Genomic DNA, 14,742 nt, shown 5'->3' on the forward strand with positions numbered 1-14,742 from the left:
ACAAAGGTTTTATTTTGGCTTGTGTATATTAACAAATGTGAGAATGTTCTGTATTACTCATCAAAAGATGATTAGGAGTTTAAAATTGTGCTGACTGAGTAAAGTTGGTTACTTACAGCAGCCGACTTTCAGTAAGTTTCTTGTTTGTTAGGAAACTTGCTTTTCTCATTTATACAGTCTGATTTAGTCATTACTTACTACAAGTTAAAATACTACAACATAAAAAACATGAATTCGCAACTGACATATTTATTTAAAAGCGTTTGGTTTGAAGGAAGTTGTATACTCTTACCTAACTTTAGCATTAGTTAGATTAATTTGAGCTGATACACTAGAACCTTATTAGGTGTACTCAAGGACTTTATACAATAAGGTGATCATGTATGCTATATTTAGAACATATCTTTGAGGTGTCAGCCAATAAGATAGCTGTAGTGGCATTACCAAAAAACTTTCAGAGGATATAGCCAAACCAGTTTTAAAAGCGTACAACCACGAATAATTAGCATTCTTATAGGTCTCTAAAGAATTTTTTTCTTGTAGCAGTTTTTACAGATGTAGTACCTCTACCATAAAAGTATTAAAAAAAATAAATGAAGAAAATAAAACTCTGAGTTGCATTATTTGTTTGATGCCCCTTATTGTTGCTACTTTGTTCTTGCCATTGTTTTTATCTAAAGTCATTATTATGCTTTTTTATAGAATATAATATGCATATATATTTTTTTGTATTCGATATATATATTATATATATGTTGAATATAATATTACAAAACAAATAAATATAGTTATAAATAAATTGTAATTTTAATTTTAATTAAATTTTAGTTTTAATAAATAATTATTAAAATATTATATATATATTGGTATATATTATATATTTCAAATGCGCTATCTGTCCTTATATAGGACAGATAGCGCAGGTATTAAGGTATCAGGACAGTGATCATTAGAACCTAGGTTTAAACCCCAACAACGGCACCCTTCTGGCAGTCCTTAGACAAGACCCTTGATTGTATAGTGTCTACAACCTCTATGATGAGTGCAATAACCAAAGCCATGCCTGCTCGGACGTCGCTTGGTCAAACAAGATCTGCGCTGCCTGTAGCTGAACCAGGACCAGGCAGTGAAAAATGGGCTACTGGTTCAAAACGGATGAAATGGACCCGGACTGATAACACGAACCTAATGAAGTGCTACTTTATGAGTGAACCTCAAAAGTGGGGCTATATGGGAAGGATGCGTCAACTGTTGATAAACATGTTCCCTGAATTGCCACTAACCGCTAAGCAACTTGTAGCTCAAAGGAGTAGCATAATCAAGCGGCACCTCATATCAGAACTTGCGGTAGATGAAATTAGGGAACAGTTCACCCAAGTAACCTCCACCAATGAGGAGTGCATATCAACACACACAGTCATAGTTACACGATCTTGTGTTGACTCACGAGTTGAAGAATACATGCACCTTTACCCAAGGGTGAAGGAGCTTGTGGAAAATAGCATCAACAAGATCCCAGCTGCTAATGATTTTGGAAGCAGGGTACCACTACGGAGAGTTAGCCAGACCATACCAACGAAGTTGTTAGAAGACATTAACTTGGCACTAGAGTCGATCTCAACTAGATCAATCAGTGAGACTAATGCCCTTATCTACAGTACGGCAAATCTTGGAAGAGATGTGTATTAAGCCACTGTCAACAAGGCTTCAAGCCATTCCATCTTGGCAGCTGAGGGTACAAAATTAGATCAAAGATTTGTGCAAGAAAGTTAGTAGTCTCAGTTAGCAATCTAACTACAATTTGGAGCATCCAAAAGGGAAGCCACAATAGAAGCTCTAGAATCTGCCAAACAACAGCTAGTAGCACTCTCGGCACGACTGAAGGGGTACACCAAAGAGAGGGATAACAAAAGAATGAATAAACTGTTCATCAATAATCCGTCTAATGTGTATTCCCAGTTCAAAGGTGAATTGTGGAGGCCAATGTCAAATCCTCCTTGATCCCTTACCTCAAAGTTCTGGAAGGACATCTGGGAGAAAGAGACTACTCGTAACACTACTGCAAATTGGCTGAAGAGGCTTAAAGAGAGCCACCAACACACTGTGGTTTAGCAAGGACTCACCATCAGCGAAGTGGACATCAAGTGCAGAGTGCAGCGTATGAAGAACTGGGCAGCACCTGGCCATGACATGGTTCAAGCCTTCTGGTTGAAGAAATTTGCACCACTTCAGCCTAGAATGGCTAAGCAAATGGAATGCCTAATAGAAGAAGGCGATCATCCGCAATGGCTGACCAAAGGATGAACTGTACTTCTGATAAAAGATCAAAAGCAGGGGCTGATTCCCAAGAACTATGTACCAATAACATGCTTGCCCACCACCTGGAAACTCCTCTCAGGAATAGTTGCAGACAAACTGGAAGAGCACATGAGTCACTATATGACCAGTGCTCAGCAAAGAATTTGGCACAACACTTGAAGAGCCAAAAATCAGTTACTGGTGGATCGGATGGTCTGTCAAGACAGCAGAAGAAGGCATACCAATCTTGCCATGGCTTGGATCGACTACAAAAAGGCCTATGACTCAATTCCTCATAGTTGGATGCTTGAGTGCTTCAGTATGTACAATGTTCACCCCGCTCTTGTGACATTCATCGAGATGTCAATGACCAAATAGAAGACGAAACTGAAAACTAATGGTAAAAAGCTGGCGAGTGTACAAATTAAGCGAGGCATCTATCAAAGTGACTCCTTATCACCACTGCTTTTTTGCATATGCCTAAACCGTCTAAGCATTATGCTGGAGGAGACTCAATATGGGTACCAGTTTAAGAGTGGCACCAAAATAAACCACCTCTTTTACATGGATGACATCAAGCTGTACGCTAACAAAAAAGGGGACATTGATTCGCTAATACACCTCACTTAGGTATACAGCAAGGACATCGGAATGACCATTGCTATTGAGAAATGTGGAAAGCTAATTCTTAAGAAAGACCATTCTATGCTCAGAGATGGCCTAAGAATGCAAAATGGTACCATCAAAGATATAAAAGAAGGGTACAAGTACTTGGGGATTATGCAAAGCAACATCAACCACGAAGCCTAGGTATGTCACAAAGCCATTACTGAGTACAAGAAACGCCTTCGGCAGGTTCTACGAAGCCAACTCAATGCCAAGAACCAAGTCATGGCAATAAATACCTACGCACTGCCAGTAATAGATATCCAGCAGGCATAATAAAGTAGACTGAGGAAGCCATCACGGAAACAGATATAGCAACTCGTAGACTGCTGACCATGCATGGAGCACTCCACCCAAAATCTGATACTACTAAATTGTATCTCGAGAAGGAAAGATGGCAGTAGGGGACTCAAAAGTGTACAGCAGACAGTGAAGGAGGAATTACAAGGCATCAAAGCTTATGCAGCTTCTATGGCCACTCTAGATAAGTTGCTAGATAAATTTCAATCGGCTGCTCTGACAATGGAGCTTCGCAGTGATGAGGAGGAAACTGACTGGCACATGAAACCTCTTCATGGTGCCTACCATTGACAGATATCTAAGGTTGGCGATCTTCACCAGACATATATGTGGCTGAACAAAGGAAACCTAACGGCCAATACAGAGTCGCTAGTCGTGGCAGCCCAGGAGCAAGTGCTCCCCACAAGGCAACTCCAAACAAAAATCTATCACACTAGAAATGATCCTGGATGCAGACTGTGCAAAGATACACCTGAGACTATCCAACACATCATCAGTGGACGCAAGCAGCTAGTAGGAAGCACATACACTGAGCCGCATAATCATGTCGCAGGTGTTATGTATAGAAGTCTATGTGATGAGCATGGCCTTAATAAACCACAGCATGAGTGGAAAGCTCCTGGTAAGGTCAATGAAAATGACCACGCTAAGATTCTCTGGGACTTTTACGTCCAGATTGACAAGCATGTGCTAGCGAACCAACTAGATATAGTGGTGGTGGACAAAGAGAGCAAGAGGGCTACTATAATAGATATAACAGTACCCAATGACTACAATATAGCCAGCAAAAAAAGAGAAAAGATAGAGAAATATCTCCCTCTTGGAAAAGAGATTGAAAAACGCTGGGACAGAAGAGCAATGGTATTCCCAGTAGTCATTGGTACACTGGGTGCAATAACACCGCCGCATAAAATGTGGCTTGCTCAAATACCAACAGCAATCAACTCAGGTGAGTTGCAGAAAAGTTCGCTATTGGGAACAGCTAAGATCTTGAGGCAAATGCTCAAACTCCCAGGTCTCTGGTAGGAGACCTGAGTTAGAGCAGAGTTTACCACCCATACTAGTTAATCGGGGTGAAGAGACAATTTATCCCACGACCAAACGAGCGGAAGCGAAGTTTGAGAGTTTTTATGATAAATGCATGTGCACACAACTTACGAAAATTATTCATCAACAATGAGACGAACCCTTGTATCAAAATTTTATCAACAAATTTAACCATTGTTTTGTAGAGTCGTTAAAGTATAATAACGCTACAAAACACATACAAACCTATTTAAATATGTTACCAAGTCTTTGTAAATTATCGAGATTCTCCTAAAACTTACCAATCTGATCAGATTATCCACAAATAGACAGATTAATTTGGCCGAAAATCGTTATTAAAATTTGCTAAGCCACACTTTTATCAAAGTTGAGACCCGAAATTGAAACGCCGAGCGACAGGGATAAAACCATTAAGTCATGCGCAGTTCACGAAAAAAACATGTGCACAGTTCACTAGTCTATAGCATTGTCGAATTGCCGAAGATTTCTGTAACTAGCGTAGGAGTACTGAAATCGTTTCATCTTTGCCGATTTCAAAGTATCTGACTTTTTAGAAACATTCGAGTACTTTGGTATTCTAACTGATGTCCAACGCAGTGTAAGTAAAGGAAATGACGATGATATTTTTCTCTAAGGATTCTTATGAGACTACGATATTTCATTATAAGTTTGGATATTATTCTTTATACTTATTGATATTGTTAGCTATGACGTTTTAAAATGTAAACAAAATTGTGCATTGGTTTTCTATTATTACTGTATCACTATTACTAAGTTTGGATATTTTTTTTGATACTTCTAGATATTGTTAGCTATGACGTTTTTAAATGTGAACAAAATTGTTCATTGGTTTTCTATTACTCCTGTATTACTACATTAATAATATTGGTTATTCTAATGATATAAATGCATTTTACTTCTAATATTGCATTTCTCCTATTGCTGGGAGAGAGATATAAACATAAAATCTTTTCCTTTCATTTTTGCTGTTCATTGTATATAATAACACTCACACCCAGTGCATTACAGCTACCATTGCCGTTATCCTATTGCACTGCAGTGCCATTTGACTGCTAATATGGCATTTCTAACCATCAGTACCCTTTCTTTTTCCAATATCACTTTGGTCGTGGGCTGTATGACAGTGGATTTTCTAATATATATATACATATATATATATGTATATATATATATATATATATATATATATATATATATATATATATGTATATATACATGTATATACATATATATATTGAATAGCATTTTATGCTAGTCAAGATTATATTCAGCTTTGCATTTATATTATGAGAGATTATATTATATATATTATATAATATATATTATTATAAAATGTATATTATTAGATACTGCAAAAACGCTGGAGGAAAACAAGACTTCAGAGTTGGTGTGATTTCATAAACAAGCAATGTAATTATAATTAATAACTATAATTATATTATAATTATAAATATATTCTTGCATGTTGTAAACAGCATGCGATAATATTTCAAACATTCTCACTTGTTGAGGTAGCAGAATGTAAAATACAATTATGTATCACTTTTCCAATTTTCTATCGATTGCTGATATCTTTTTAAGTGTTTAAAATTCTGGAAAAACCTGCCAACAAACGCGAACATGCATCTAAGTATATAAATGTACTGCAAACAAAACTATATCAAAGATTCTTTCTTCATTTGGCAGTGTATTTAGTGGAATTAACAAAGATGTGTGTGCTGAAACTAACTGAAAATCCTTTTGTGCTAAGATAGTACACGCATATGAATTTATAGCTGAAAGAAAAAGAATATGTTTGCTCTTCTAAAGAACTTTCAAAGCTAGCAACGCTAAAAAATTAGCATGTCGATAGAAGTTGTTAGTAGATACATAGTGTTAGTTAAATAGTGATTTTAAACTTGACTGATAAGCATTTACCAAGAACTGCTAGGTGTACATCAAGTCATAAATAACAGTACTTGTGTTTCAAATATCTTATCGATATGATGAAAAATAAACGAAACTGACAAACTTAATTTTGTTTTAGGAAATGCTGAAGGGTAAATTGAATGAGGTTGAAAAACTCAAATTCATAAAACTGGATCATTTCATCAACATGGCTGACTTTTTGTGTACGCATCTCAAAATCTGCTGAGAAAGCCTGCTATTGCTGCTAATGCTGATATAGGTTGGTTTACTAAGAGACTCTCTGTTTTTAATATATTTTTAGCTTGGTTACAGAGTGGTGGTCAATCACCGGGGCCAGGGTTACGCTAGAGAACATAGCTGATGCCAAGGAAACCGATGACAGGACCAAGCCAAGCCCCAATTCAATAAATGACATCACCTTTGGTAACACTTCTGGTTGACTGAAAGTCCGCTAGCAAGGTTTTAACCTACTTGGAAGACCTGCTTTTGTTTAGCAGCTGTTCTTCTTTAGCAGCAGATTATTTAGTTTACTTGATCTGGTCAGTGACTACTGAAGGGTGTTGTTGATGTTGATGTGCAAAAGGGTCGACATTTTTGAATTACACCAGCTTGTGGAAATAAAAGGTTTTGCCATTCAGACTATTCTCTGCATCAGCTACTTTTTAGGGGTTGATAGAGCGTGGCCTGAACTAAAAGAAATTGCTGTTTTGCCTAAATAGCATTGTCGTCATTTCTCAAGACTTCAACACATACTTATACTGACGGGGGAGGTGTTCCAGCAACTGAAAAAAGTTAGACCCGAACTTAAGACAACTAAATATGAACTTTTTTAGTACCAGGTGCATTACTTGGGCTATAAGGTCAATACTAAAAAGGCGACTATTGACCCTAAAAAAAAACAAAAATAGGTCAAAGCATGGCTGACCAGCATGAGGCTCAACAAGCTGGAAGTTTACGCGGGCACGATAAGATACTACATTCAGTACATTCTAAAAGGTGTTGCTACAACAAGGTCATTGCACCAGTTGACAGGAAGTAGCATGAAGTGGACAAAAAGTGAAGAAAAGCAGGTGATCTTCGAGAATCTAAAGCACCATATTTTCTGTGTGCTGTGGCTGATTGCTAGAGCCAGTGCCGGGCTAAAGAATAAAGCTGATGTTGAGGTGACAGACTCCATGACCAAGCCGACTCTCAACTCAGTAAATTACATAGACCCTGGTAAGACTTTCAGTTGATTTAGAGTCAGTTACCAAGTCAGCCCTGCAGGTGAGGGACGGAACCAAATCAAAGTTATTAGATATATAAGACGGTGCAGAAGTGAATGAATGCAGAGCATAAGAAAATCTCACAATATGCAGTTACTTATATGTTTATTGCATATTTGATTGTCCCCCCTCATATATTTAATGCAAAATATATACTCATTTATTTGGCATTTAAGGGGTCTGGCTATTGGGCAGCATGTAACGAAACTCAGTCAATTCCTTTACAATAGCTTGTTGAGGGGTTAAGCGTAACACGCAGTATAAAAAACATTTTGCTTGAAATTTTATTCTTGCTTGCTGAATCTTGCTTTTAGCTTAGAACATAACAGCACCAATACTAGTTACAGACACAACGAGGTCATGAACTCAGTCTATGTTTTAGATTTAGGAGAGGGTTTGGAATTAATTGATGTTAAAAAGATGTTAGAAGAAAAACTGCTCTATACTCTGGCAAGATATGAAAGTAACCTCAACTGCTCAGTGAAACGGCACCTGTGCATTAAGAACCGGCCAGGTAAGAAAACTGAATAATTCTTTACCAAGTATAGTTTGTAGATAGCACTAATGCAGTTTAGTTTTGGTATTGAAACTAAAAGCCACAAATTGTTTAAGTTGTCAGGAGATGCTATAATTTATGTTAGTTTAAATAAAGGCCAGTGAGGTGATTACCTATATTTGCTGGCCATAACAGTGTATGTATAACTGTCTATTGTAATTTCACTTTACTTTGCTGACTCTACCTCTAAATTCAAAGAAACAATGCTGTATGTTTCTAATTTAGCATATATATTTGATATATCTGAACACTGGATAGATCAGGTATATATTCTATCTACTATTTATTATTAGACATGAAAGTCTATATAAACTTGGCTATTTCGGCAGCTTAGCAGATATAGCCGATCGAAATAGCTTTTCTTTGCAGATTACCTACAAAGTTAATGAATGTAATGGAATACTAGAAATAATTATCTTGGATCACTGATATATATTTTTAAATTTTTTTTATCAAGTTTTATATTAATTACTATTTTCTTGCGTACGTTATTGTGCCAGACAGAGGCATATTTTGCTACTCAGTAAGCTCACTATCTTGCTACTGCTCAAACTGAGTAGCTATGCAGTAAGCACTCCAATCCAATTAAGAACAAGCAAATAAGCTTTTCAGTGTGGGCAGTTCTGCAGATTGCTCTCAGCCTTGAGTGATGGGGTTGCCTCTTAACACTAGCCATGAGTATCCACCGGCAAAATTTTCATAGGGACTTGATTGTTTTTGTTCATTTTTGTACTCCGACTATAGAGAGTGTTTTATATGACTTTTATGAGAATCATTTATATATATTATATAATATACATATATAATAATATTATGTAATATATAATATAATATTACATAATATATATATTTTTTATATATATTATATATATAAATATGTATATTATGTGGGTATTAATATGTATATTATATATTTATATATATACATAATATATAGATTATATATATACTATATTTATTTATCATATATATTATTATATATAATTACGTATATATATTATACATTATATATTTATAAATATAATACATATTTATAAATATTTTGTTTATATATTATATACACAATTATATATAGATATATAATAATACATATAATATATATGTATATTATTATAATATATATATATGTATATATATATATATATATATATTACTACCTGATGCATTAATTCAGCGACAAAGATTATAATTTGTTTAATAGTAAGCCTCGCTACATTGCAAACTGTTATCTGAACTTGTTGGTAACTTCTGTGACAATTGCCATTAACATGTTTAACTCGCTGCAAACTCTTCACCTAGATGACTTTATCTAGCCACTGCTACATGATAAATGGTCTAGAAGAAAATCAGTTTTAAGAAAGTTCTATTAATCATTTGTCTGTGTTGTTCCTAGGATCACACGATACTCATATGTTTGTCCTCAAAGAGCCACTAGATGAGTGGCTGTTGAAGAGACTCCGCTACCCAACAAATAGGAGTCAGGCAGAAGCTGGTGAGATTATGTAATGCATCACTGTAGTTCTTATATGCATTATTTCTCTTTTACTGCATATACACCGAAGTAAACACTATAATGCGTAAATGAATACACTTTAGAGCTTGGTGTGTACATTACTTGTATGTAAGGAGAATAAGGTGTCTAACTCTTATGTCAGTATAACTTGCAAGCTAACATTTACCGTTCTATTCATACTAAAGACGCCAGAGAATCCTTGCATTATGTCTTTGTTTATGATTCTGGTCTAAAAATAGTTTTGTTGAATTAATTCATTTGCTTTATGTGCTGTGTACTTTGCTCATGTCATGCTTAGATGTTTCTGAGCAGTCTTAGTCTAGTATGAAACTCTTTTTAGTGAGAGTCTTTACCTAGCTACTCTTACATCATTTACCTGCTTTTAAAACTATATCATATATTAAATAATCTCTGCTGCAAGTGTACACCATAATGTTTTGTGCAACATTGAAAAGTGGGTTAAAACATTATGTCTAACCAATATTTTTAACAGGAAAAGTGCCCAAGATTAACATCGCTAGACAGGTTAGCTAGCCATCACATAGCTATTTATGTTAAGGAATACAAGATATAAAAGCTTATAATAAAATAAAAAGTACTAATAATTCTAATGATAGTTTAAATTTTATTTTACTCCAAAAACTGTGTACAACTGCATGAAGAAACAGAACTAAACACAACTTTACAGACCAAACTAGTGGCCAGAATATTATCAACACTATCAAGCACTGACTGGAAAGAATTGAAGACTTTGAATAGTTGATACTAAAGCAGCGTGTGACAGTCTTGAATCTTGACTTTGCCACTACTGCTCCTTCCTTTTCTTTGCTTACTTCAATAGAGTTATCGGGTACTGCAATATCTCAAAACATTACTGGATCATACCCCCTCTTTGCACACCTGTTGTGCAAAGTATTTAACAGACATACACTAAAACCCAGCTATACTCTTCCATGTCTAACGTGAAATAGTATGTAGACTTTCCCAACACACACTTAGTAAACAACTAGCAAAACACAACTACCAGCAAAAACTGCAATGGTAAAGACAAGAATGCAATTGTAGACCAACTGAACCAAAACTGCCTCACCGCTCGCATAGTATACAAGGCCATAGAAACTAGAGAAAACACAGGGCCCGAGAGCATTTACATCGGACGCGGTGTTACGGTGTTAAAGTGTCGAACAGTGTTGCATAGGACTATATACCACCAACTTCAACAAAACAACACAAAACACCGCAAAAACATGTGGAGGCTTCAAGCTAACAAAAATACAAGCCCTAAAATTAAATGAAAAATTATGAAGAAAGTTGAACCTATGCAGTTGCCAAATGTGCCATCTTTGTTTCACTGAAAAATGTGACATTTGTTTATGTCCATGTACAAGCACGTGTACTGTAAATTTCTACGTCCATAATAACTTTCATGAATTGAAACTATACATTGAATAGTATAATATGTTCATTTTACTCTGTACTAGTGTTACTAAAATTATTAACTAGGGTTTATTAATAATAATATGATTTTATGACTTTTATACTAGGTTACTATTGTATTACATCTGACTGTTCTGGTGACAATATAGTCTTTATAGAAGACGACAATTCCGAGGAACAAAATGGTATAAGTAGTAAGATGCTGCTTGACAAAGATATAACCTCTGGACATCAACTAGGAAGAGTTAATACAACTGAGCATCTTAATGACCAGGAAGTTGACTTTAACGGTGTAACAATTAACACTATTGAAAACAGTGCTGCCAGCTTCAATCATATCACTGACCCAGGTTTTATTGATATTTCAACTGCTAATTTCTGGACTAGAATAACTGGAATTCCGTTATCTACTTCTTGTTGTGGTTCCAAATAAAGTTACTACTATTTCACTTTTAATTTAAATAATATATATTTATTTCTTTATTAATCACTTTTCTATTCATAACTAACATCTGCTATAGACATGTAGTTATCTCTCTTGACTTGGTAAAATGTGTAACTAGCAAGAGTTATTGTTGCTGCTGACAGCACTGCTGCTGCATCCTTGAAAACAAACATCACCAGCTCTGAATCATGCTCATCATTACTTGTCAAGTTTTAGGTTTACAAAATTGTGACAGCTTTTCATAGCTGTTTTTTATTATATTTATAAGGTATACCTGATATAAGTTAGTAATAAGTACTGATTTACAACCAGCAAAGCTTTCTAAACTATCAGCATTTCTGTTATTCAAATGACGATTAGTAGTTATATATATGTTTGATGGAAAAAACATCGCAGAAAGTGACTAATTAGAAAAAATGCAGCGGTAAAGCCTAGTCAAAATATTTCAAAGGTGTATTAAAAAAAGAATACAACCACAAGTTAAAATAATTTTTAATATTACTATGCAAAAAATACAGCTGAATTTTAAAGTTTCAACTGAAATATTAAACTGAAAATATTATAAAAGATGCATCATAGTTATGTCATTGGAGTTGACAACTCTCGCAGGTGCTACTTAGTGTACCATGGCACAGCACCTGCAATGTTTTTTGAAAACATAAATGGAACAAACGGTATCAGCAAATGGAGGGAAATAACTACATTACTCCATGAGCCAAATTTTATCAAAAAAACCATAATTACAAACACGTGTTTCATAAGGTGAGCAACAATGAGTTAAGGTCAGAAAAAGGTGAGGACAGCAAATTACCTTCATAAATAGTATTGTTTTATCTAAAGCTGGAGAGTGAATTCAACAACTGTTACAGCTGTAACAACTGTTACAGGGATTGGGAAGCAGTCTTTTTAAACTGACTCAAAAAGAATTGTGTTAAAAAATGGTTTTCATCACATTGTTGGCAAGAATATATTTTCCCCCAAAGCAGTTCAAATTACACAAAACAATAAAAGATGATAAAATGGCATGATTCCTAAGATAGTTATTATGATATATAATACTGAGATAAAATGAAATCAAACTGGACAAGAGCGTAACAACTGTTTGCTAAATATCACTATCTGACTTCACCAAGATACCATCACCACTAGCTATAGAAATAATAACAGTGTCCCAGCCCAAGAGTATAATCCAAGTCTATAGTGATATGTTATTCCTCTTTCTCACAGCGAGTACAGAAACTTTTTTAGTTGTTCATGCCAAAAGTGGAGGTTGTCAAGATAATAGGCGTGTCCAGTTTTAAGAACTACCTTGAGCTGAAGACTGCTGGGTAATTTCATGATCACTCTTTGACTTGCATCTCCAATAACCTGGTCTTGCTCTCCTTGGATCACTATAGCCTTCAACTAGAGCGCATGTACTAGTGAAGACCAGTGAAAACAATATTTGTTTAAAATTTTGTTGTTCACCTGTAAACAGAAAGTAACAAGTCGTTTACACCAATAACTCTGATTTTACAACTTTCTTCTTTCTGGGATGACAAAATGTTGATATTGAACTTTGTTAAAAGATTAACATAAAAAGGGCAAGTAAAATGTGTGGTAACTGCTGCAAGTACATTTATATTACACACATAGTGAACTCATGTCATCTACCAGCATGTACAATAATAAATCTACCATTTTCATGGTGTTTGGCTGTCTTATGGTCTGTGTAAACACAATGCGCTTACTTTTTTTAATCGTGTCAAAACCTCACTCATATGCTCTGTTAAGTTGCCTTCCGATAAGTTGACAAAGATATTTGGTTTCAAAACTGTGTTTGGTTTTTAGCAACAAGCAGTTTCTTAACCATGAAAAAAAACTCAAGAACGCACATTTTCATTCCTTAAGGATGTGATTGCATCAAACTTTAGTTGATTTTAACAAAAAGTATCAATTTTTTTATCAGTCGATGTGTTGTTTGTTGTTTTAGGCGATCTCATGGTCAAGATATTTAAAGATTAAGATCGACAAATCTTTACATCGGTAAAAACGCTCAGTAGAAAAGGATGTGCCCAGACTTGCCCAAAATGACGTATATAGTGAAACAGTCTGTGTCTATCTTTCGGATTCACATTGGCTATTGCGATAAAGGTCTATTCCTAACCGGCTCTATTCGTATATATATTGTTTTGTATTTTCTCAGAAGAGCTAAGATAAAATTTTTAATCTAGCTACAAACACATTATTATAAATGTATCAAATGCCTCAAATAAAGATAGTTAGAAAGTTGTCATATTAGTTTCCTCTAAATGCTGTGTAAACATTTGAGTACCTACAATTCCGCCAGTATACATCAGGTTGAGCATCAGGTTGTCATGTTCGAGTTGTTATTTTAATAATAATAATACGCTTCATCATGCATTGATTTATATCGTATAATATCTTACTTTTTAGCCTGGCGAAGTTACAGTTCTTGATTTACCAGTAAAAAATGTACAAGTAAGCATTGGTAGCAAGGTAAGTTAGAATAATTTTACTGGTGTTCTTGCGATTTACGTGTATTTAGTAAAATTCGAAATTGCTATAGCTCATTCAAATATAACATTATAACATTAGCAGAGCATCAGTTTGTCATGTTTGAGTTGTTATTTTATTTATAATGCAGTTCATCATGCATTGCTTTATATCGTATTATACTATATCATATTACATACATGTATGATGAGAAGTATTTCGTTAAAGAGAGAAAGTCAGTACAGAAGAACCGGTCGTATATAAACGAGGTTAATATATCATTGCTGAGTAGGCTATTCTCTATGGTAGAAAATTCAGTGAACTTGTCATAGATCTAAAAAAGCCAGAGTTTTGAAACGACGACAGTTGTCAACATGTGCTTACAGGTGTAATTAGCTATTTTAGTCACTGACCAATGACGTACATTCTTTCTTTGTGTAGTGTTAAGGCAAAAAATTTACTAAAAAGTTTACTCTGAACCACTTTACTTCCGTTCTTTTAAACAAATAATAAGTTAGTGTAAGTCAGTCTATATGACTTGAAGTACTCTAGGATACCTTATCTAAATTAGAATAACCTCTTTCCCGATTTTAAAACTCTTAATGCTTAGGTAAACATTACATTGTTTAGTAGTACATAGTAAGATATATCACTAGCTACAACACACACAGAGGGAGTGCATGAATTCAAATTTTTCAATAATCAACGATGACGTAATGACTTTGTGCCAACAATCAAACTCACTCGAGATTTTAGCATACGACAAGCGAGATGTGTTCGTTTAAAGCTC

The 14,742-nt window shown here is 34.9% G+C and overlaps 1 protein-coding gene across 1 annotated transcript; it reads left to right on the forward strand.

The window, feature by feature from the left end:
• Window positions 1–3,591: 3,591 nt before the first annotated feature.
• LOC137402391 (uncharacterized) lies at window positions 3,592–6,680 on the forward strand. The gene is made up of 2 exons (XM_068088891.1): window positions 3,592–4,144; window positions 6,553–6,680. The coding sequence occupies exons 1-2, from the start codon at window positions 3,592–3,594 to the stop codon at window positions 6,678–6,680; spliced, it is 681 nt and encodes a 226-aa protein (XP_067944992.1).
• The last annotated feature ends 8,062 nt before the right edge of the window (window positions 6,681–14,742 follow it).

Source organism: Watersipora subatra, chromosome 8 (assembly GCF_963576615.1).
Source record: "Watersipora subatra chromosome 8, tzWatSuba1.1, whole genome shotgun sequence".
In the NCBI taxonomy this organism is placed as follows: Eukaryota; Metazoa; Bryozoa; class Gymnolaemata; order Cheilostomatida; family Watersiporidae; genus Watersipora; species Watersipora subatra.